General features: G+C 42.6%; 1 protein-coding gene across 7 annotated transcripts in view; it reads right to left on the bottom strand.

Annotated features, from left to right (window-relative positions):
• The window catches only part of DOCK3 (dedicator of cytokinesis 3), a 175,579-nt gene extending 150,177 nt beyond the window's left edge, over positions 1 to 25,402 (bottom strand). For all 7 annotated transcript variants that reach the window (XM_070391345.1, XM_070391351.1, XM_070391347.1 and 4 more), the window contains exon 1: positions 25,312 to 25,402. In XM_070391345.1, coding sequence (XP_070247446.1) covers positions 25,312 to 25,348 — 37 coding nt within the window. In that variant the 5' untranslated portion in view covers positions 25,349 to 25,402. The remainder of the gene's footprint in view (positions 1 to 25,311) is intronic.
• Between the last annotated feature and the right edge of the window lie 386 nt (positions 25,403 to 25,788).

Below are 25,788 nucleotides of genomic sequence, written 5' to 3'. Positions count from 1 at the left end.
AGCTTAGGCCCACTCCCCAGGAGAGCAGGCCTTAGCCACAGTCAGACATCCTTAGTGCTGCAGAGGAGGCGGGAAAGGCTCCCACTGCTACACTCACAGCCATCAGCCCGGCTTGTGGCTGAGCAGAGCTCCCCTGTGGGAGCGCAATGACTACCAAGGGGCAGCTCCTGTGTTGAGTGTCTGCCCCCTGGTGGTCAGTGTGTGTCATAGCGACCGGTCGTTCCTGGTCGTTCTGCCATTAGGGTCAATTTGTATACTACCCTTTTATTATAGAGGATTGCCAGTGTGTGTCATATGTACTGTCTGGTCAGTCAGACAGACGGTCAGTCACTTAGCCTTTTATATATATAGATATTGAATGTCAAGTGAAACTGCAAAAAAATTTTTTAAAAATTCAAATAGACAAATTAGTTAGCATTAGGAGGAGCTAAACCCAACAGAATGAAGTTTAATAGGAATAAAGATGAAAATTCCTAATTTAGGTTCTAAATGATCAACCAAACAAATACAAAAGGTCTTAAAAGTAATACATGTGAAAAATTTACTTAGCTTTGGATATTTAATATAAACAGCATGAAATAGTTACCCCCAAAAAGTTAATCATTGTCAACTTAAATAACAAAGTCTTAGGACACAGAACACAGGTAGTATAAGTTCTATTCTATTCTAAAATGAATAATCAGGATACCTCTGTATGCTGTGCTCAGCTGGGAGACACTTTAAAAGAGGCACTGAGCCCTAGCTGGTTGGCTCAGTGGATAGAGCATCAACCTGTGGACTGAAGTGTCCCAGGTTCGATTCCAGGCAAGGGCACATGAGGGGAGGGGGCGGGGGGGGGGGGAGGAAGGGACGCGGAAGGGGAGGTGTTGTGGGCTCGATCCCCAGTAGGTGGAGTGCAGGAGGCAGCCGATCAATGAGTCTCTCTCATTATTGATGTTTCTATCTCTCTCCCTCTTCCTTCCTCTCTGAAACCAATAAAAAATATTATAAAAATAAAAAATAAATAAAAGGGGCATTGATAACACTAAACCAAAACTGGGAAACAGATAAAATTATGTCAACACTGACCTGAATTATCTGTGGACTAGAAAGAAGCATAATACAAAAAAAAAAAAAAAAAAAACTGACTTAAAAGAATGCTGATGCTACTTAGGATATAATTATAAACACCAAGTATGTCAGGATAAATAAGATACCAGCCTTTATTCAGCTCTGATGAAATTCAGTTTTCAGGAAAAAGACTGTTGTGAGCATTAAATGAGATAATAATATATGTTAAGAAAATAAACCTAAGCCGAAACCGGTTTGGCTCAGTGGATAGAATGTCAGCCTGTGGACTGAAGGGTCCCAGGTTCGATTCCAGTCAAGGGCATGTACCTTGGTTGCGGGCACATCCCCAGTGGGAGATGTGCAGGAGGCAGCTGATCGATGTTTCTCTCTCATCGATGTTTCTAACTCTCTATCCCTCTCCCTTCCTCTCTGTAAAAAATCAATAAAATATATTTTTTTAAAAAAAGAAAATAAACCTAAGACACAATAAGAGTGTAATGGATGTTAAAATTCCCTTCTTAACATGAGTAGTTCCCAGTGTCAACAAGATGAATGTGGCTTATCAGGACTCCCATGACCTGATCTCTTCTTCAGCCTCTAGCTTCATCTCTCAGCAATTCCTCAGGTTCACACTTTATCTGGTTGGAATTATGAGTAATTGGCTCCCTTATGCCCAAGCTTTTTTATATTTTGTAAATGGTGTTCTCCAAAATGCCCTTCCTTTTAATACTCTCACCCTCACTCCAATCTTCTGAAAACTTCTATTCATTTCTCAAGCCCTAACCCATGCATTTCCTTCTCTTTGAAATATTCCCTGACCTACCCCAAACAAACTTAATTGTGTCACCCACTGGTCCACAGTCAATAAATATGCATGGGGCATTTTCCACGTGTCCAGCAAGATGCCAGGTGCTGAGGATACAGTTGTAAATAAGACAGACCCAGATGCTGCCCTTGCAGAGCTCATAGTTCAGTGGACAAGAACAAGTAATCCCTATAAAATGTGCTGATCGCTATGTGAGAGTACATTAAAGGTGGAATGGGTGCGTATACCAGAGGAACCAAACCTGGTCCAGAGGTCAGAAAAGGCCTCCATGAGGAAATTAAACTGAAAACTGAAGGGTGAACTGAATAAGACAAAAATGGGTGAACAAAAGGGAAAGGGGTAGAGCAGCATGTGTGAAGAGCAAAGAGGCAAGAGAAAGCTTAACTCCCGAGGATCTAGAAGATGGTAAATTGGTGGGGAATACAGCTGAAGGGAAGGCGGCTTGCAGTTATGTAGTTAGAGACATAAACCGAGGTCAGGGCTCAAAAAAAACAGAGGCTAGAGAGAACATGCCACATTTTAAACTACTCAGAGGTTCAATATAGCAGACGAATAACTTGGTGACCAGGAAATGAAACTGGAGAGATAAGCAGAAGCCAGAGTAAAAGGGGCTTTTAAATCATTTTAAGAAATTTGGACTTGACCCTAAGAGAAGCAATGTAAAGGTTTTAAGAAAGTGAGTACTAAGATCGGGTTTTAGTAAAACCACCCAGGAAGTAAGTGTAGAAGAGGGAATAGGGAAGAATATCAAAACTGAATGCAGGTAGAGCAATGAAAAAACGGATGCAGCAATCCAAAGAGGTCAAGGCTGCCTTCTACCCTCAGCTCAAGAGTTCTTTAGAGGCATTAATACCTGGTGAGTACGCAATACAGACCGGCAAAATTCTAGCTTCAAATGACTGAGATCATTTGTTTAGACCCAGAAAGTGCTAAAGCCAGAACAGGTTGGAGGAAACTGGAGGAGCGCTGGTTCCTAGACAAGTAGTTAAGGTGCTCGTGAGACATCGAATGGCGAGGCCTGCGACAGTGGGACACACGCAGTGGAACTCAGAATACAGGCCTGAAGTGACCAGTATTATTATCACACTGGAGGCAGTAACACTTTCTGTGTGCCACCACCGCAGCTAGGACACACCAGAATTAACTACCTGAAGCACTACATGTGACCATCAATTCTCGAGGAGCTCCGCCTTACGCTTAACGCAGAGTGCTCAGTAAGTTCTCCAGGACTTGAAAGTGAACTTCTTTCTGCATAAACTCACAATAGGCTCCATAACTCATCTCTTGTCCCCATTACTCATACTACAGACGCCCTTCACTAAAACATTTAGTCTCTAACATTTCAGTAGTTTCCCAAAGAATACAAAAGCAAATAATAAATCTTAACCCTTTACTTCAAAATCCCCAACCACAGGTAAACATACCTCTGCAGGCAGATGAAGTCCTACTAAAAGATACAGAAAGAACCACAGATGGTTTTTAAAAAATTATTTCAACCTAACTTCTTACCTTAAGGAACTTGTAAAAGAACATAAAATTAACCTAAAACAAGCAGAAGGAGAAAATGATAAAGATTAAAACTGAAGTAAATATAATAGTAAAACAAAATAGACAAAACCAAAAGTTAGTTCTTTGAAAACATCAATAAAATGAACAGATTTTTAGCTAGATTGATGGGGAAAAGGGGAGAGATAGGGAATTCACTTTACCTCACTACCTACTTTACAAAAATAAAAAGGATTATAATAAGACACTATGAACAACTATACACCAACAACTTAAGTAACATATAAACTGAACAAATTCCTAGAAAGACACAAATTACTGAAGAAATAGAACATCTGAATATGTCTATAACAAGTACAAAATCAAGTTAATCCCTTTAAAAGTTCCCACAAAGAAAGGCATAACCCAGGAGACCACAGGACAGATGGCTTCTCTGGAGGATCCTACCAAACGTTCAAAGAGTAATTAACATCCATCTTTCATAAATTCTTGCAAAAAACATAAAAGTAAACAACACTTTCCAACTAATCCTGTAAGACCAGCATTACCCTGATACTAAAATGTGACAAAGACATCACAAGAAAGCTACAAACCAGTATCTTTTCATTAATACAAACAGCAATCCTCAACAAAATGTTACCAAACCAAACAGCAACACTTTTTTAAAAAGTCTGATTATACATTACCGAGTATCCCAGGAATTGCAAGGTTGATTCAGCATATGAAAATCAATATAATGCACAATATTAATAGAAGACTAAAACCACACAATAATCAAAGTATATACAGAACAAGCATTTTACAATATCCAGCATCCTTTTTTTGATAAACACACTCAACAAACTAAAAATAGAAGTGAATGACCTCAACCTGATAAAGGGCACTTCTGAAAAACTCATCATAAGCTACCATCATAATTATGATGTAAAAGACTGAAGGCTTTCCCCCAAAATCAGAAGCAAGACAAACATTTCCACTATCGCCACTTCTATTTAACACTGTAGTGGAGGTACTAGCCAGGGCAATTCAGCAAAATAACAATAATAATAATAATGTAAAACTCTATTGGCAGATGATATGATATTTTATATTGGAAATTCTAGTGAGCGCACTAAAAAATACTAGAATGAAAAAAAAAAAAGTTCAGCAATGTTGAGGACACAGATCAATATGTAAAATCAGCCCAGCCAGGGCACACACCAAGGTTGCAGGTTTGATCCAGTAGGGGATGTGCAAAAGGCAGCCAATCAATTTCTCTCTCATCATTAATGTTTCTATTCCTATCCCTTCCTCTCTGGAATCAATAAAAATATAATTTTAAAAAGAATGAATTTGTACTCCTACTTAACACTATACATCAAATTAACTCAAAATAAATTAAAGACCTAAATGCAAAAGCTACAAAATGCTTAAACAAACGAGTAAATCCTGAAGAGCTTAGATTAGGCATTATTTCTTAGATACAATACCAAAAGCACAAACAACAAAAGAAAAAAAATAAGTAAAGCCAGTTTGGCTCAGTGGATAGAGCGTCAGCCTGCAGACTGAAAGGTCCCAGGTTCAATTCCAGTCAAGGGCACATGCCCGGGTTGCAGGCTCGATTCCCAGTAGGGGGCATGCAGGAGGTAGCCAATCAATGATTCTCTCTCATCATTGATGTTTCTATCTGTACCTCTCCCTTCCTCTCTGAAATCAATAACAATACTTTTTTTAAAAAGTGACATACACCATGATCAAGTGGCATTTAATCCAGGATGAAAGGATGTTTCAACATCCATAAACCGATCAATGTGATACATCCCAGTAACAAAATGAAGAACAAAAATGATATGACCATTTCATTTGACAAAATTCAACATCCATTTATGATTGAAAACTCTCAACATGTGGGTATGGAGGAAACATACATCAACATTATTGAAAAACCACATAGGACAAACCACATCATACTTAATGGTGAAAAGCTGCAAGTTTTTCCTCTAAGAGCAAGAACAGGAAAGAGAAGGATGCCCACTCTCACCACTTTTATTCAACATATATTGGAATTCCCAGCCAGAGAAATTAGGCAAGAAAAAGTTTTTTAAAAAGGCATCCAAATCAGAAAGGAAGAAGTAAAACTCTATTTGCAAATGTCACAATATCATACATAGAAAACTCTAAACACTCATAAAAAAAATTAAAACTAATCAGTAGCCCTAGCTGCTGTGGCTCAGTGGTTAGAGCATTGGCCTGTGCACCAGAGGGTTGTAGGTTTGACTTCTGCCCCCATTCGAGGTGCATATGGGAGGCAATCAATCAATGTGTCTCTCTCACATCTCTCTCTCTCTTTCTCTTTCTCTCACCCCTTCCCTCCTCCCTTCCACTCTCTCTAAAAATCAATAGAAAAAATATCCTCACTCCTTGGGTGAGGATTTTAAAAAAAACACAAAACTAATCACCAAATTTAGTAAAGTCATAAGATAGAAAATCAACATACAAAAAACAGTTGCATTTTTATACACTTAACTAGAGGCCCAGTGCACGAAATTCATGCACTGGGCGGGGAAGGGGGAGGGAAAGGGTCCCTCAGCCCAGCCTGCGCCCTCTCACAATCCCGGAGCCCTGTGATCAATCGCCCCGCAGAGGGAGGCCCTGCTCACCCAGCTGGGGCTCCATGATGGATCACCCCCGCAGAGGGAGGCCCAGGCTACCCACCACAGCACCGCTGGCCGGGTAGCCTGGGCCTCCCTCTTTGGGGCGATCGTGGAGCCCACCGACTGATCGCCCCACCACCAATGGCCTGGGCCTCCCTCTGCAGGGCGATGATGGGGCGATGGCCGGGCCCCCAACCAATTGCATCACACCCATCTTGGCTGGCCTGACACCAGTGGGTGTCACAGTGTGGTTGTCTGGATGGTCATTGGCTGTTCAGTCGATCTGCATATTATGCTTTTATTATTATACACTAGAAGCCCAGTGCACGGATTCGTGCACCAGTGGGGTCCCTCAGCCTGGCCTGTGCCCTCTCACAATCCAATATCCCTCAGAGGATGTCGGACTGCCAGTTTCAGCCTGATCTAGCCTGCAGGAATTGGGCCAAAACTGGCAGTCCGACATCCCCCAAGAAATGTAGTAGTGCGCGAAGCAGTAGGCGGCCAGGGAGGAGCCCGAGCCCAGGCTGGGCGCCACACTGCTCCCTCATCCTGGCCCCACTGCACCTGCCGCCACCGCTCGGTAAGCTCGCTGAGTGGCACTCCAGCTGTGGGAGCACACTGACCACCAGGGGGCAGCTCCTGTGTTGAGTGTCTGCTCCCTGGTGGTCAGTGTGTGTCATAGCGACCAGCCAGTCATCTGGTTGCTTAGGCTTTTATACATATAGATAATATCCTGGCCAAAGACAGCAAATTCTTTGGGGAGAGATACAGACAGAAGAGTTGAAGGAGTTTTCTTTCCAAGAATTTGAAACCCAGGAGCGCAAGCAGTGCTCAGAGCAATTTTATCACTGTTTTAGGGTACAGATGTCAAAAATCCCAGTTATGAGGGCTCTTTTGAGAATTTTTAGTAATAAAGAAAATCATAAGAGTAGAAGGAAAAAGAGTATTAACACATAGCACTAAAGTTTCATTTCAAAACTTGTTTCTGTCATTTAACTAATTGAAATATCAAGTTTAAAAGAAAATGCAGCCCAAGGTAATAATTCCATTTACTTTATGAACTAATAAAATGTAGCTATCATTTCCTCAATCAATAATCTATTTCCAACTTACAATCTCCAAATACCAAAGAGGAAAATACTCTCTCATATGTAACAAAGTTAATAAGGTCATTTATAAAGCAATAATGCCAACTACAACATAATATTTTCTTAGTGAAATTATAAATTCTGATCTCATGTGAGGAAAGATAAATGTACTTATTTTACTAAAGAGACAAATAGAAGATAGTTGAGTGATTTGTTCACAATCATTATAGGTTTTCCATGTTAGGAACAGTACTGCCTAGCTCCTCTGGAAATAAGTTCCATTACCCTTTTATTTGGTTTCTCTAAGTCTAAAAGCACTCTTCGGCTCCTCAATTTACCTTTCTAAAATACCTTTGTCCCTTGATCAAAATGTTTCAATGACTCCCCACTGCCTACAGAATAAAGGTATATTCCTTGCTCTGACATTCAAGGCCCTTCACACTCTCAGCCAAACCTATCTTTCCAATATTCTCCCAATGTCACAGGACTTGGGCTATTAACAGTTCCCCCAAAACACCTTGCACAAGTCTCAAATCCGCACTTCACTGCTTCCTACTGCCTGCATCTCCTCTCATGCTTCCTTTTCACTAACCAAAACCCTGACTCATCAAGCCTCAGTGCTTTCATCCGTAGGACTCTCTCCTGGTGCCCCCAGGTTCTGGCCTCTTACGGCACATTCTACTTCTATTGTGTTTGACATTTACTACAGCTTTGTGTGCACAGTGTATATGTGCATCAGGTAGTCTTATCTCCTTACTATTCTGTGTGCCCAGCATGCCTAATCCCCACCCCAGTTGATTTCAACGGGACTGTCAGACACCCTCAACCACAGGCAGCCATGTGAAATGAAATAGACTGAGCCATGCTATTCATTCCCTTAAGTCCTCCCAACAGGAAATAGCTCTTTCCTATTCTATCATGAGCTGTAAAGATGTAACCCCAGAACTTAAAAGAGTGGTTCCAAACTGCAAATAAGAGTCTAACGCATAGATATGCCAAAATGTAAGGTGAAGACATACAGGTCCCTATGCCTTCAGGCCCTGATCCTAGTCTAACCTGAGGCCAGACCCACTCATGCCTTTCTGGTTACATGAACCAATAAATTCTCCCTTCTTCTTCAGTTTAAGATGGATTTCTATTAATTATAATTAAAAGAGTTCTTTGGATAAACACAAGAACAGGAATATGTTTGTGTCCTCCATTGGATGCTCCACATGGCAAGCATCTGATGGATATTTCTAAACTGATATGTATCTTCCGGTGGCTCTATCCAAGATTCAACGATAGGAGAAAAAGCCCTGGACAGGTACTCAGATCTGAATTCAAAACCCAAATAGTCAAACTGTGTGACCTTGAGCAAGGCAATGTCTCTGACCTTGGTAATCCCATGTGAAAAACCAGAAGGTTCAGTTCTATCTTTATGGTACCTTCTAGGCCTAAAATTCCATAAATATATAATTCTTAGCTAAAAACTGTTGTCAACTGGCACTGTTTCAACTACTATCATCATAAAATAAAACTTCCCAAATCTAATTTTCACAATCCTCTAAATTAAGGGTCTTGAAAGTAGGTAGTACCTTCCTTCTTCCTTCATTGTTCCCCAGAACCTTAACCATACCAGGTCTTCAATAAATATCTACTGAATCAATAAAAGAATTCAATGGGGTATCTTAACTTTCCAGTTAGACTTATTTTAACTTCATGTTACTGCCTACGTTTTAAATTACCTAAAAAAAAAAAAAAGCAAAAAAAAAAACCTTCTTCCTCTTCCACTCTTGCCAAGAAAAGTTAACTTTCCTATCCATCTATGGTCAATATAACAACTATAGTTGATACCATCTTGTCAATCTTTGTGCCATGTAATCTCAGTACCATATTTATACTCTGCCTCTTTCTTAATCATAACTTAAAAACATTTCCAATTCTATATTTTTCAGGGCTGAATTGTTCTTCAACAATTTCTATAAATTTATATCTTCATACTGAATCTGTTTGAAATGCTTTCACCAATTTCCAACCATTACAACTGTATGAATTCCTTTCACCCAACACTGGAATTTAACTATACAGTCTCTATGAAATGAACAATTAGAGAATATCCAACTAGAACATCTCTCAGTAAAAGTGAGAATCACTCCAATGTGTTGACTCAAGATCAGAGTGACTTAAAATAACTTATCTTGATGTTCAACTTCTAAATTATTTTCATTTGATCAGGGGATGCTGGGAAGAATCACAAAATAAATATCTCTGGGTGGTGAGATCAGGCTAAGTAAAATTTTTTCTTTTTGTTCATCTCTACTTGCTATTTTCCCAACAATAACAACAGGTTAGCTTGTGTAATTTTCAATTATTATTTAAAATTATATAAAGTTTAGTATCTTGACCTTGAGTATTAACTAATATGGTAAGAAAGAATGAATCAGGATTGAGGAAGAACACAGAACTTCCAGCAAAATGGGGCATGAACACTGCGAGAAAGGAAGAGATGAAATGCCAGATTCACATGATACGTACGTTTATACACACAAATAGACACAGCAGGGCACCAACAAGTGAAATGGAAATGAATCTTGCTATGAAAGAAAAAAATGAATCTGAAAAATCTACAGCTAGCATCATACTCAATGGTGAAATACTGAAAGCTTCTCTCCAGATATCAGGAACAAGACAAGGATGCCTGCTTTTACTATTCAACACAGTGCCGGAAGTCCTGCCAGAGCAGTCAGGCAAGGCAAAGAAACAAAAGGCATCCAAATTAGAAAGGCGGAAGGAAGATTATCTCTTCACAGAAGACATGATGTTACATGTAGAAAACTTTAAAGAAGCCATACTCTTCCTCCCCCATCCCCAAGAAAAACCATTAGAGCTAATTGAGGAATTCAGCAGTTACTGGATGTAAAATTAACATGCAAAAACCAACTGTAGTTCTATACACTAACAATGAATATGAAAAATTAAGAAAACCATTCCATTAACAACAGCATCATAAAAATAAAACACTTAGGTATAAATTTAACCAAAAAGATGACAGCCTTGTTCACTGAAAATTACAAGACACTGTTGAAAGAAATTGAAATCATCATCAGAAACCTCATTTAAAGTAGGGAGGCCAGAATGGGGCGCTCTCGTGCCCTGTGTCAATTAAGAAGCACAAGGGAAACTCTTTGAAATAGCCCTTTCCAACTTCTTTTCACCCTATAACTTCCTCTTTTTTGTTTTAGCGGACTTGTACATGACCCACATGATTGCACATGTTCTGGGTTGCAATTCCTTGTTGTTCCTGAGTAAACTCATCGTGCTGGGGAAATATCTGGCTTTTGTTTAAGGTCAACACAGTCAGTGGCCAGTACAGGATCCAGAGAAGAGCCCTAATTGCTCCAAGGCTGGTGAGCGAACAGGTGAGGCAGCCACCGAGCCCGCTGAGCTCCTGTTTCCTCCGACCCTGGAGTTTGAGAGTGTTTTCTCCTGGATCTGAGCTTCCACTCTGTATTTTGAAACTCTCTGGGCTCTCTGTAATCTGTTTAAGGCTGCGCCCTCTTCTGTTGAAGCCCTCCTTTATTTGAGAGTACCTGTTCTGGCACTCTGCTTTGGGATCAGGCTGTTTCTTGAGATGCTAGCCTTCCTCCCGAGCCCCTTGGAAGCTGGACTGTTTCTACTGAAACGATGCCGGCCTGCAGTCTGGTTCTAGATTAGCCTGCCTCACTGAAACTGTGCTTCACCTTCAACCTGACTTGTTTCAGAGCAGGCTGTTCTGCTAGAACTGTGCTACTCAGCCTTGACCTGACTCCTTCAGGATCTCGATATTTCTCTGAAATTGGCCATTTCAGCCTTTGGCCTGGCTTCTTCTGGAAGGTCTGTTCTTAAAGTGGGACGCTGGCATTTGGCCTGCAGACTAGTTGGGCCTTTGCGCTAGAGAAAAGCCTCTGAAAAACGGGATCCCACTTCTCTAAATATTTCAGGGCACCCAGTCTCTCCTCGTGTAATTTCTAACTAAGTGGACTGCTATGACTAAAGTAATTTAGAATATCAATGGCTATTATAAACTTTTGAATTCCCCAACCTTCTTTTCTTAAAACCAAACTGGTCAACCACAGCTCTGAAATGGGTGGAACACATATTTCGATTGGTATTTCAAGGCTTCCAAACTTTACTATGAGTCTAAAATCGCCTCTTTACAAAATAAAGTGTTTAGATTAACTGAGGCAAATAAGCACTTTAAGAAAAAAAAAAATGGCTTCCAAAGCCTCACATTCCTCTCCCTCAGCTTCTTTGTCTCTGGCTCCCCCGCTGGTGCCATCTTCCTTCTCCTCCTCCTCCTCCTCCTCCTCCTCCTCCTCCTCCTCCTCGGAACCTCATCTGAGCTCCTCAGGACCTGTCCCTGTAAAGTTAAGCCTCTGAGGATCCTAATAAACCCCAAGTTTATTACATTCCCTGGACTAAGGCCAAACTGCATCCATAGTTACACAGCTTCCTAAAGTACCTGAACATCCTCACAGATTTGGTGAGGAATGTAATAGTTATTCAAACTTATCAGCCTGGTTGCTCTGACTTACATCAGCCAGTTCATATGCTTGACAGTGAAGGTCAGGCTCGGCACTGAATGAAACCTGCTCGACGGGAACATCCTGAAAGGAATTTAGAAAAACAAAACCTTAACTTTTGGCAAAATGCTGGAACACTCACTGGAGACCTCCACCAAGCAGGTACAGTAGACTTTCCTAAGCCTGTTGACTGGGGAAATGCAGGCCTGCTCCAAAAAACCTGATGAAACTGTTCCTGATTATTATAACCGTCCTCCGACTATTTTCAAAGAAAATTCCAATCTTCCTTCAGATGTTGACTCCACCCGAGTAGCCTTTAACTCTATATGCTTATTAACAGGCTGACCCGAGATTTTTTTTTTTTTAGTTAAAATGACGAGGATAGAATGGGAGACCATGTCCACTCTAGATTTAGTTAATTTAGCAAATGAGCTTGCTCCCAACCTGATGAATCACCTAGAACAGTGATGGCGAACCTTTTGAGCTCGGCGTGTCAGCATTTTGAAAAACCCTAACTTAACTCTGGTGCCGTGTCACATATAGAATTTTTTTTATATTTGCAACCATAGTAAAACAAAGACTTATGTTTTTGATATTTATTTTATATATTTAAATGCCATTTAACAAAGAAAAATCAACCAAAAAAATGAGTTGACACGCGTGTCATAGGTTCGCCATCACTGACCTAGAAGAATGCTAACGTTCTTAATTCTCAACCCTGGCAAATGAAGGCCCCTACCCAATGCCAAACACCTCCTACCTTCTGCCATTATTGCAGAGTCAGGACATTGGAAAAAAGATTGTCATAATTTAAACACTTCAGACACCGTCAGTCTCTGAACCAACGCTTCCAATGTCCTCCTAACTCCCAATGACGGGGCCGCAAGAAGCGACAGGGGCTTTTCCCAACCTTCCCTCTTAATCCACTTGGAGAAGCCACACTGATTGGAAATGAGACTCTCCGTGTCCCTGCTGACACTGGAGCCACACTCTCGGTGCTCAGCCCCACCCCGGAGCGCTCGAACAGTTTGCTAGTGAGGATCACTGCAAAGCTGCAGGCTCCTGTCTCTGAACCTATTCCTCTGAGGAATATCCACCCTTTTCTTTGTTCCTCTGCCCTCCTCATTTATTGGAAAAGCATCATGCTGGAATTTCTTTCTCCCAAAAAGGGGAAATAATTCTATAATTTGACAGTAACCATCAAAATGGCCAATCAAGTGAACTAAATGACTCTTCAACATCTTTTCTTTGCTCCATTTCTGACGGCACTATAGCTGAATCTGGGAACACTGGTCACTTGTCCCTATTGGACCAGCTGCCATCCTCTTTATGGGAAAAATCTTCACCTGATATTGGCAGAATCCATAGTTCACCTCCTATCAAGATTCAAATACATCCCTCAAAAATCCAGGCCCAGTCAGCGTGGCTCAGTGGTTGAGCGTAGACCTATAAACCAGGAGGTCACTTTTTGATTCCCAGTCAGGGCACATGTCCTGGTTGCAGGCTCAATCCCCAGTAGGGTGCGTGCAAGAGGCAGCCAATCAATGATTCTCTCTCTTTCCTCTCCCTTCCTCTCTGAAATCAATTTTTAAAAAAATTATATAATATATATATTATATAATTTTGATATGACAAAGAAAATTCACAGTGCTTCCTTTAAATGAAAAGGTATGTATAGGGAAAAAAATAGCATACTAGCTGTGGTTTTAGGCATCTACTGGTTGTCTTGGAACATATCCCTCATGGATAAGAGGGAGACTACTGTAAATGAGGCTTCATCAAAATGTAAAAAGTTTATGTATCAAAGAACACTACAACAGAGTGCAATGGGAGAAAACATTGGAAAACCATGTAACATAAGGAATTATGTTAATATATAAGAACTACAATTTAATGACACAAAATATTAAAAATGGGCAAAGTATTTGAATAGACACTTCTCCACAGAAGGCATACAAATGGCAAATAAGTACATGAAAAGATGCTCAACATCACTAATTATTAGGAAAATGCAAATCAAAACCACAATGAGATCACTTCACATCCATTTGGATGGCTATTACAAGCACTTAAAAAAAAAACCACAGAAACTAAGTATTGGCAAGGATATAGAAAAATTGAAATTATTTTGCATGACTGGTGGGAATGTAAAATGGTGCAGGCATTTCATTGCAAAAAAAATAGATAAAACTAAAATGGTACAGGCACTATGGAAACCAAAAAAAACTAAGCATAGAATTACCATGTGATAATTCTATTTCTAGGCATATACCCAAAGGATTTGAAAACAGGAGTCTAGTTCTAGATATTACTCAAGAGAATGGAAAATACGGACACAAACAGACACTTACATACCAATGTTCATAGTAGCTTTATTCACAAGAGTCAAAAGGTGGAAACACCTAAGTGTACATCAAAGGATGAATGGATAAACAAATGTGACAGATACACTACAATGGAATAGTATTCACTCGTAAAAAGAAACTTTAAATTCTAATATGTACTACAACATGAATAAACCTTCAAAACACTGTGCTGAGTAACATAAACCAGAAACAAAAGGACACATATGGTATGATTCCACTTAGATGAAGTATATGGAACAGTCAAATTTATAGAGACAGAAAGCAGAACAGAGGTTACCAGGGGCTGGAGGGAGAGAGAGAGTGGGATGATAAAAATGTTCTGGAAATAAATAGTAGCTTTGGTTCTATAACAATTTGAATGTACTTAATGCCAGTGAATTGTACACTTAAATATGGGTAAAATGTACATTTTATAATAAAATAATTTTTAAATATTGAGGTGAAGAATTAACCAAATAAAACAGATTACATATACAACACAGAAATCTGCTACGGCTTCTGAGAAAGCAAATGGATAAAAACAGTGCTTTGTGGAACAACACAGTTCTATACACTGTCTCATTAGAGCTTAAATATTTCAGTATGTCTAAATGCATCAAAAGGTTTTCTTTTCAAAAGATTCCCTCCCGACATCCTTAGTGCTAGATGCACCCCTAAGTGCTTCCTCCCTTTCCCACACCAGAAAGTACACAAAGCCCCTCCTTCCTGGCTTTCCTCGTGACAAGATGGTGCAGCAGCAGATGTCATGTCTCCAGGCCCCCACCCAGAAAGGACGCTGCCCTCTGCACACAACTCTCCTCAGACTGTCACTCCCAGACACCGCCTCTGCCCAGAACAGGCATCGCCACAGAGCGGAGCCTCGACCATGAGTCAGGAAGTTCTTTCAACAGCGGAGCCTACCACAAAGGCACTGCATCTCACTTCAGGGAGGAAAGGAGCCACACAGCTGATGATCCCGTTTCCCCTGGACAAGCTCAATTGAGGTCTAGCTTGTGAATGTGCGGCTGGGGAGAGAAGCAAACAGAAGTGCGTGGCTGGCAAATGGGAAAAAGAAAAGGATGATATTTGCAGGAGCTACAGAGAGAGAAATGGAGAGGCAGGGAGAATACACCGACAGTGAGGCAGGGTCCCCAGCTCCCTGAGCATCACAGTCACATTAGAAAAGGAACAAACAAGAGACCCACCAACTGGAATGAGTGCTTTTCCAAGGGATTTCCCTGCGGACGCAAACAAATATCCCTGTATTGGCGTCATCATCACTTGTTAGGTCTAACAGTATCAAGTCATCAGAAGGTTCCATTAACCAATGCTGCCCAAGAAGTTGAACTGGTAGAAGGGGACACTTTATTTCTGAATACTTGGGGATTTATTCCGCTCAAGCATATATTGATTTTGAATTTTTTGAAAACGCAAACCTGTAGAGGAACTACTCTGCTATGTTGACAGGGGTGCAGAAAAACAAGTACCCTCCCTGTCCTGGCAATAATTAACTGCAAACAACCAACTGCTCCAAAGTAGGAGGTTAGGTAAATTATAGTGCATCCATTTTGTGAACAGCAGTCACTAAAACAATGAACATTCAGGACATAAAAAAGTGTTCACAGTATAATAGATTTAAATAAAAGATTATAAGACAGCATAGTTCTAAATTTATTTTAAATGCCTACTTAAATATACGTACAGAAAGAGACTGTAAATATATACTAATATGTTGAGAAGGGTAGTTTTCTGGGTAACAGAAATAAGATACACCTTACTTCCTTTCTGTGTATTTTTCTATATTTACCAACATTTCTATAATGAAGTTGTATCTTATGTAACCAGAGGGAAAATGTTACACAGAAAAGGGAATTCACAACACAGGGAAGTAGAGAATATACTATATTTTAGAGAAAAGTCCAACAAAAAAATAAGAATCTTCTCTCTGTGCTTCTAAAGGTTTAACCTTGAGCTCTCTAGAAAAGTCACTCAACCAAAACACAGCTTCCCCAAAGATGTCAAATGAAAGAGGAACTGCCGGGTAAGTTCAAATTGCATCCCTATTATCTGCTGCAAGATTTCTGAATCACTGTTGTGATAACTGGCATTCCAGGTGAAATGGATTCATACTGGACTCCTAAGCCTCCCACCCAAAGTCAGTCATCTGAACTCAGCAATAAACCTTCCTAACAAGCTCAAGAAAGACAAAAACCAAGGGGGGAAAAGTCTACTCATTACGTCACAAATTGTTAACCACCAAACATTAGATTTACAGCCTGCCTTTTAGAATACTATCAGGACGAACAAAGCCAAATGAAACTCTTCACGAGGTTGGACTCCTCATTAAGCGTTTGTTGATCACTCACTATGTGACAGGTCCTAGGGTTACAAACATGAAAACCAAGCTCCTTATCCTGGAGCCGCTCAATCCCCTGAGGCAGAGATGCAATGAAGCCTGATCTGAAAGGGCCAGGCCACACTGGAAGCTGGTCCAACTGCTGTAGGAGCAAGAAGCAGAGCTTATTCATACAGGGCAGAGCTGGGGAAGGCATCAGAGACATGGCATTTCAGCTTTTCAATTGGCATTCTCCAGGCACAGAAAGGCAGTCACTGCATTCCTGTCGTAACAACCTGAGCAAAGCAACAAAGGTAGGAACGTTCTAGGCCTGTCTGGAAAGGGGCGAGCTGTCCAGCCTATCTACAGCGTAGGGAATGTGGAGAAAATGTCAGAAACAAAACTCAAGAAACGTTTGGTGCCACCCTTCCTCCTACACAGGCAAATGAAAATGGACTTAACATCCTTTCGATGTTTGCTCCCCACACTTAAAAGTAAGGCCCCACAGACCTCTTAGAAGCATCTTTCCTCCTTGGCTATAGATCATGGTCTGTCAAAGCCCACCCTAACCCCAAACACTATCAGGTTCACCAAGGTGGCCCAGTTGTCACTGTTAGGAAATGTTCAATAGTTATCCAGATAATTTGCATTCAAAGCAAAATCTACTTGTTTATAAACTGGACACTTTCCTCTAGATAATAAAACTTCTTCTGATTCTGTCCAACATTTTTATCAGCCACTTGAAAAAGACAGGTTTGTCAATTATGTAGATAAAGGTTCAAAGAAAAGACAGTGCTATGCGGGATCACAAACTCAAGCTCAAAAAGATTGGAGAGGTTATACTGATGAGCCAAACACACCTAGCCCCTTCCCCAATTTAGGACCAACAGGGCAAGCCAAATATACTCACCTCAATAAAATGTAATGGAAATAAATGTAATATCTCTTTTAAATGAAACAAATTATTTATGTTTATTATATGTATGCTTATTAGCAGTTGTCTAAGTTCAGGATAGAGGAGAGCTAGCTTAACTTCAGTTCATATGAAATAAAACCTAGAGTTTAGTTGCTATGAATTCAATATAAGTAATTAGTGTGAAATAGCAACCTCAAAAGTCACCAAAAATCAGGCTTTATGCCACATTCACAAAAAATGTCCAATTCAATGCTACAAATATGTGTATAAAACCTTCTACATCCCTGGTATAGAGCTATGTCTGTCAATAATACAAATATAAGTATAACAAAAGTCATAGTTCTAAGAGTTATAGCCTAAAGCAGTGGTTTTTTAACCATAAAATCAATTGAGTTGCCACCAATATTTTTTAATGAAATAGAAATGAATGGAAAATATTAGAGTACACTGTACAAAGTATACAGTAAGTACATCATGAAACTTTTAACTTTTTCATATATGTGGATGTATGTCTATATATACATACACACATAAGAGATCATTTTAAATGTATTTCTTATTGTAGATCAGTCAAAAGTTGGAAAGACATTAGTCTAATGAAACAGGATTCAATATACCACTGTTAGGTACAAAGTATCATAGAATATCCTATATAAAAAAAGGCTAATATGCAAATTGTCTCCTTGACCAGTAGTTCAACCAGGGGGCGGGGCTGGCTGGCCAACCTCCTGCATCTCCCCCCCCCCCCCCCCCCCCGCCTCCCCGGCCCAGCCCAATCACCCAGATCGAGCCAGGCCGGCCAGACCCCACCCATGTACAAATTCATGCACCATGTCTCTAGTAGAAGTATAAAATCTCTTTGGTTGGAGAAAGAGAGGGGTATGGTCAAGGGTCTAGAAAAAGATTTACAAAAATAACGTTATATGAAGGGAGCCTTTACAGATAGAAAACAATCTGAGAGATGAAGACAGGGAAAAGCACCCCATGTAGAAGGAATAATATGAATAAAGATATAATGCAATGAACAAGAGGTTTTTAAGAGATGGCAAATGTCCTGGCACATGGCAGCATTGGAATAATTAAGTCAAGACAGAGGGAAAGTTCAGTTTGGCTGAAGTGAAAAGTACAAGTAGGTCAGCAGATGAGGCTGAAGAGGCAAATCTGAGCTGTAACATGCAAGTGCTGTGTACAGTAAACACTTGATGAATGTTAGCTATGTCAACTAGCCTTACTTAGTTCTGGAGCCTTAAACCTTAACCTGAAGATCCCCAATTCTAACATTTTATGAATTACTAAAGGACTATTTAAGCAAATAATTTATATGTGGGAACAGAACACAAACTTTTAAGGAAGGACAGGGTGTCTATTCTATTCAATCAAGAAGAATGTTCTAATCACAGCTATCTAACCATAAAATTGACTGTCCCAAAAAGTGGGGAGGGCACTGTGACTAGATGTATTTGAATAAAGGCCACATGCACATATGTTTGAAGGATGATACTAAGTCTACAATATAAAGCTCTGCATTTATCATACACTAATTCCTCCATCAATTTTGGTTCTCACTCATCCATCTGTAAGATCTCATGAATGAATCTGAAGAAAGAAACAGATGTAAGCAGGAGGCTGGCATTATATCCCACTGTAGATAAGAAAACAGAAAGCTCCTGAATGACATTTCCCAACATAGTAATTATCTTTACTAGTGATATAGCAAATCAAATGCAAGTACCTGGGCCACAGCTGAAATAATTTGGTAATGTATTTTATGAAATTTTTAAGTTCCCAGAGCCTTTATGTGAAAAAAAAAAAAAAAATCTTGCTTTTCCACACAAAATATGTCAAGAGGGGTTATGCAAGTCTTAAGAGCACAATCATAAACATGTTTTTTTATTACAGTAAAAGCATAACATTGGAATTAAAGCCCTAATATAGCATATCCAATAATGCTTACACATTGGGAGTAATTTCAGATCAAATGAAATGTCTTTATAATCAACAATAAAGACACAAGAATTCAAAAAATATTCAAAATACAAACTATTAAAAATTAAAATTCAGCACCAATGTAAAAATATGGTATGAGTATAAAGTACTTTCAACCTCAATACCCATTTTTTTGAGACCATCATACTTCAGAATGTGTCTAAAAATTCTAGATAGAAAATGGCCTCATGTATACAATTTAACATTTCTAAAGCACATTCTCTTAAAAGAATGCATGATAAAATGAACTGTACCATCTGGATAGTCTATAGAATATTGCTGCATACTGCCTTTTCTATTAAAAATGTTGATCATTTCCAATTGATCATTTCCTGTTTGCTTTATGGGAGGACAGATCAAAACAAAGACCTCTTGGTTTGGGAAGGCACTCAATAAATGTTTGCTAAATTCAACTTCTTTCCTCCCGACAAACAATGTCTTTAAAAGAGGCTATAGCACCCAACATATTCCTCAGGGCTGTTTAAAAAAAACCCACCTTCTGACATGTCATGCCCTGAATCTGTACTCACTATCAATGTAAATCATTCCATTCAAGAACAGAATACTAAATACTATACAGACTTTAAAAAATGTTTAAATAGAAATAAAATTCCTTAAATATAACTATCCAACTTACTGAAAAGTCTGTAGAAAATACTTCATCTTTCACACATACACAATACTAAAAATCTCCTTTCAAAGGCAACCCCATGCAGTAAGAGAAACTGGCTCAGAATCCCAAAGTCCGAAGTTCAAATCTCAACTCGGGACTTGCTTAAGTATCTTAGATCACAGTCACTTAACTTCTCTCTGCTAAAGTTTCTTTGCCATCTGTTTAAAAAAGAGGGGCGAGTGATATTATGGTGTAAGGGCCGAGGAGAATCATGTTGTGGAAGTTCCCTGTAAACACTGAATCATAACACATCGAGCACAGCCTCACTTTTCAGAACATTAAGTCCTGGGTATGACATTCCCCCTCTGTGGATGCCTTTCCCTGGAGAGGTCTGGGCCCCTGCAGAGGCTTCAGAGGATGGAGTGCCCCACGGGGCAAGTAACTAAAGAGCCCGCTACACAGTTCACCGAGCTGTAGCCCGTTTACCAACAGATTTAGTGACATTTTGTAACCACTGGTTCTTTCAGTTCCCACAGAAACTTTATAAGTTGAGTTCCTTGTAAAGACTCAAAGGTTTTAAAATAAATAAATAAAACAAAACCGCATTGGGGGGGGGGGGGGGGGTTTCCCCTATCTGCAGAAAAGAAAGCAAAAGGAAATCAAGTAAAAGGAAATATGCATTACTTTTTAAATTCAAAAAAATAAACGTGACATCACAAAACTAAAATATAAGGTATTCTGGTTGGTAATGAGAACAAATTTTCAAGGTCTACTAAGTGGGGATTAGGAAAGAATAAGCAACAAATGCCCTGAATTATTTAAAAATTTGCCTCACAAAGCAGAAAAAGATGACCTTCTGAAGCAGCTTCCACTGCTAAGATGCCAATCTAATGTGTATGTATTCAACCTGTACTGCTATTCTACTTGAGGAGTTTAAGGGCAAACGCTGTTTTCTCTGTCACTGGTGTTTGCTGCTGCGGTTAGAGGATAGGAAAAGTATTTTTTGGTCTTTGGTTTCCGTATTTGGTAGTATGGATGCAATCAATATAGGAGAAGACAGACGTTTCACAAAAGTAGCTGGATTTTTCTCACTCACGCACTTTAGAGCAAGCAGCTTCTCGGAAAGGCAACATAAAAAGAAAGGACGCACGGCTTCCCAAGCCCCCGAGGCCACGGGAAGGAGAGCAGGCCCTTCTGGCAGGAAAGGGACATGAGGACTCAGACTGTGGAACAAAGGGCTCAGTACAGAACAGCCTCTGTGATGCTAGAAAAGAACAGCATGAGTCTCAAAAATATCACCAAATATTGCCCGGTGGCAAGAAGAAACGTAAGGGTGTTGAATAGTCCATTGTTGAAGGACAAAAAAGGACGAACGGCCCCGAGGGGCGGTTTCTGTCCTGTCTGAGGAAGGTGACAGTAGCACTGCACTCGGCACCTACATGGTGCGACCTGAGCGAGAGTCCTGGGCACGCTGACTGCCTGACTTGTTTGATCCTCAGAAAAGGGCAGGTTCCTTCTCTCCCTCTAGGGCAGTGGTTCTCCACCTTGGCTGCACATGAGAATCACCTGGGAATCGTTTTAAAACCCTGATTTCTGGGCCTCGTCCTCCGGAAATTCTGTTTCTTTGTTATGGGGGGGGGGGGGGGGGGCACAACATTAGTAACAAAAAAAAAACAGAATTTCCAGAGGATGAGGCCCAGAAATCAGGATTTTAAAAAGATTCCCAGGTGATTCTAATGTGCAGCCAAGGTGGAGAACCACTGCTCTAAAGTCAACCAGGAAATTTAACTGAAAGGGAAGCTCAGATATCACCTTGTCCAAAGTTAATATATCAAGTAATTTTAAAATGTTATAAGCTGTACATAATCTGTAAATTATTAAAAGGCAGTAAAATATTACTACAGGATCTCAAAAATCTTACCAATGTCAAATCTTACCAGTGCAACGGGAAACTCCTTTGCACGGCTGCAACAAGGGCCCCTTCCTCACTGACACCTGAGCAATTCCTCCCATCAGTGGCAAGTTCATAGAAAAAGTTTCCCCCCCGCTGTCAGGATAATGGGTAGCAGAGACAGAAATCTGTGCTCCAAATTGGTGATAAAAATCAAAGCTGAGCCCTAGCCAGTTTGGCTCAGTGGATAGAGCGTCCGCCCGTGGAATGAAGGGTCCCGAGTTCGATTCCGGACATGGGCACGTGTGGAGAGCGGCTACAGCGTTTGGACAGGTTCAAGCCTGGGACTAATGAGAGGGCACAATCCTCTCCTGGCAAAGCCACATGCAAGTCCCAGCACAATTATAGCCAAAGGCTATGGTTGTGAGCTTGACGTTATGGTCCGAACCTGTGGCCCCACGTGGCTGAGTGATGTGGGCTGCGGGAGGTGCAGCAAGTAAACAAAGCTCGATCAGGTGCATGTAATTGAGTGGATTCGAAACCCAGGAGAACATTGTAAAACCATGCCCTTACTTTGCCTCCTGGAATCTGGCTATAAAATGAAGACTCCGCTTGCAGGCTGTGGCACTCTCTCTCTCTCTAATCAGAGGGCAGCATCCCACCCAGCCCAGCTTTATTCTCTTGTCTGTCTTCTTTAATCCTTCACCACCCCCACCCGCCTCAGGTTCACCCCTGCACTTCCATTGCAGGCTCAATTCCTGGCCCTGGTGGGGGCAAGTTCGGGAGACACCCAATCCATGTATCTCTCTCACATGATGTTTCTGTTTCTCCCCCTCCTTTCCACTCTCTCTGAAAATCAATGGAAAAATATCCTCGGGTGAAGGTTAATAACAACAACAACAAAAAAAATCAAAGCTAAAACTCAAAACATTTTCTCATAGAAAAAATAATAATGATTAGATTTTCAAGTTAGTAATTAAAGAAATAATGCAGCTAACATACCACTTTTACTTGACTATTTTTCTCATTTTATGTGCAATACTTAAGCTACATTATAAACTGACCTGGATTTTATGAACAGGCCTAGGAATATAGCCCTAGTATGCGTATTAGGGGTGGGGTGGGGAGGGGGGAACGTATCCTGAGTTTTGGACAATTTATACAAGAACTTTCAGGCCATAACTGAGGAAGGGACAGAAGAAGAAAGCAATGAGAGAAGAAGAGAGTTGCCTTGTATGGCAGAAAAGGCAGCTAAATTATACTAAACCACAGCTGCTCACATCTTCAGAATAACTCCCTCTCAGTTAACAAGCATTTAAGTCCTTCCCTATGCCCATGCTGTGCCCTCCACAGGAAATAACCGTTTTTCTAAACTAAGCCCACAGTCCTAGGAAATCAAGAATGTCATCCCGTCTTCCTGAGTAAATCACATACTAAATCCTAGCGCGCAGAGATCCGCAGATGCCTATCTTGATTACCTTGCACTGCCTCCTCCTCAGAACCCTCACCTGAGGAAAGAGCTACCTAGTGTTGTTATCCCTCTAGGTGCTAAGGGGAAAATGAGGAATTAACGTTTATTAAGCACTTGGTAGGCTCTCATTTGATTTTCACAAGCCTGGGGGTAAATATTATCCCCAAGTTACACATTAAGAAAATGATGGCCCCGTCGGGTGTGGCTCAGGGGTTGAGCGTCCACCCAGGAACCAAGAGGTCACCGGTTTGATTCCTGTTCAGGGCACAGGCCCAGGTTGCAGGCTCAATCCCCAGTAGGGGGCGTGCAGGAGGCAGCCGATCGATGATTCTCTCTCATCATTGATGTTTCTCTCTCTCGCCCTCTCTGAAATCAATAAAAAATATATTTTTTAAAAAGAAAATGATGTTCAATAACTTGGCCACAACACCAGTAAAGAAGCCAAGACTCACAACCCCGCCAACTCCACTACTCTAGGATTCCTCCCCAAAAGGAAAGAAATGGGGTACCACTGGACAGTCGTCAATTATTCATTATTCCAGATAAGCAGTTCCGAGTGCAAGTTACAGAGAAGACAGGCCACCAACGCTTCAAGTCCATTTCGTCTTTAGGGGAAACTCGAAGAGGAAGGGTAAAGAGGTGAATCCCTGCCCCTGGCCTCACGTCCCCCTGCCGCTCAGCAGACTCCAGCACTAGGGCTCCTGTTCTCACCCCAACCCGGCATGTCATCGGGCCAGCGGAGCTGAGCTCATGAGGAACTTCGGAAAGTTACCTTTCCAAACCAGCTCTGCTACCCGCACAGAGCTCAGTGCAAGCCCTTCCATCTAAATAAATGCAGTTTGCACATAACTTGCCTGATGGCATTCCTAAACGTCTGCTGCCACTGCCAGTTTAAGAAGTGACTTTGTGCCGAACTGTGAACGAAATCTTGATTTAGCTGCGGTAAGAAACGGGAAACAACAATCTACGTTTAGGCAGATCACCCATCTCTACTCTTCCATCACAACTTAGGGGAGGGAGGAAAAGCAACACCGCACACTCGGCGTTTTAAACCTGTTTCCAACCGGTGGCCATGACAGGTGACTGACAGGAACGCAATGTGACCTGCACGCCTCGCGTAACTGCCACAGAGCCCTAACGTTATAAAAGCAAAAGCCACGGTCAAGCCCTTATCAGCGCTTCTCAACCTGTGGGTCGCGACCCCCTTGGCGGTCGAACGACCCTTTCACAGGGGTCGCCTAAGACCATCCTGCATATCAGATATTTACACGACGATTCATAACAGTAGCAGCATTACAGTTATGAAGTAGCAACGAAAATAATTTTATGGTTGGGTCACAACATGAGGAACTGTATCTAAAGGGCCAGAAGGTTGAGAACCGCTGCCTTGGATCATCCAGTTCCCTTCTCAAAGGTGTCACCTGCTGGGAGAAGCGGTCAACCCCTGGAATGTAACGCTGGTAACGGGTCAGAGTGGGGACCTAGGAGGAATGCGGGCTGAACAAAGCCGGGACAGTGCCCCCGCCCTGAGCGCCGAGCGTCTCCAAAATCGCCTCCCACGACGGTAGTTACTTGTCACACCGACGGCCACACAGGTGAAAACGGACCGAGCCCCGGAAGGCAAAGGCCCGCAGAACCCCGAGCCGGGAGAATGATGTCAGTGCCTTGCACCCTTCGTTGTGTAACGCTCCAGGCCACGCACTGGGCTGCTCACCGCGGTGCGGAAGCTCCTTCAAACAGAGGTTCGGTTCGGGGGCGGAGAAAACCGACTTCCAGGATCCGGCTTCCCGGGGAAAGCTGCCGGTGCCCCGCACCCGAGACCTGGGCGGCCGCGGGCCCTGCCCGCCCCCCGCGCGCCGCCGCCGCACCTGCCGAGGCCGCGCCGCCAGCGCCCCCTGCCGCCCTCCCCGCGCCCGGGACCCATCCCACCCCCGCGCCCGGGACCGGCCCCGCGCCCCGCGCCCCGCGCGCCGCCCCCGCGCTCAGGCCGCGCAGCCTGCGGGCAGGGCCGGGGGCGCGCGGGCGCGAGCCGAGGCGGGGCCGGCGGGGCCGCGAGCACGGGCGCGCCCCCCGCCCCCGGCGCCGGGCCGAGCCGAGCCTCACCTACCTACGCCGTATTTCTCCTCCTCCGTGGGGGTCCACATGGCCGGGCCGGGCGCGGCCCCGCGGGCGCGGCGGCCGGGCGACAGCGCGGCGGGGACGGCCGCGGGCCCGGCGGTGGCGCACCGCGAGCCGAGGCGGGGGCGGTCAGGCGGCGCGGGGCAGCGGGTGGCGCATCGCTCACAGGCCGCCCGGGGGGCTGCCGCCGCCGCCACGTCCGCGCCGCGAGGCACCGCGGGCGACCGAGGGGTCCCCGGCGGGGTGGGCGAGGGCTCGCCGCCTGCCCGCCGCCTCCGCTCCCGCGTCGCCGCTCGGCCCCGCACCGCCGCGCTGCCCGGCTCCGGCTCCGGCGCCGCCGCGGGTCTGGTCGGCTCGCCTCGGCGGGCTCGGCTCCCGCGCATGCGCCGCTCCCGCGCGGGGGCTCGCGCTGCCTGAGCTCGCGCCGCCCGAGCCGCGCGAGAGCCCCCCGCCGCCCAGGGCGCCC

This window comes from Myotis yumanensis, unplaced genomic scaffold, assembly GCF_028538775.1.
Source record: "Myotis yumanensis isolate MYYU_CA2020_CCGP unplaced genomic scaffold, mMyoYum1.0.hap1 SCAF_14, whole genome shotgun sequence".
Taxonomy (NCBI): Eukaryota; Metazoa; Chordata; class Mammalia; order Chiroptera; family Vespertilionidae; genus Myotis; species Myotis yumanensis.
The sequence above is the reverse complement of the archived record's forward strand: the minus strand, read 5'-3'. Positions and strand labels throughout refer to the sequence as shown.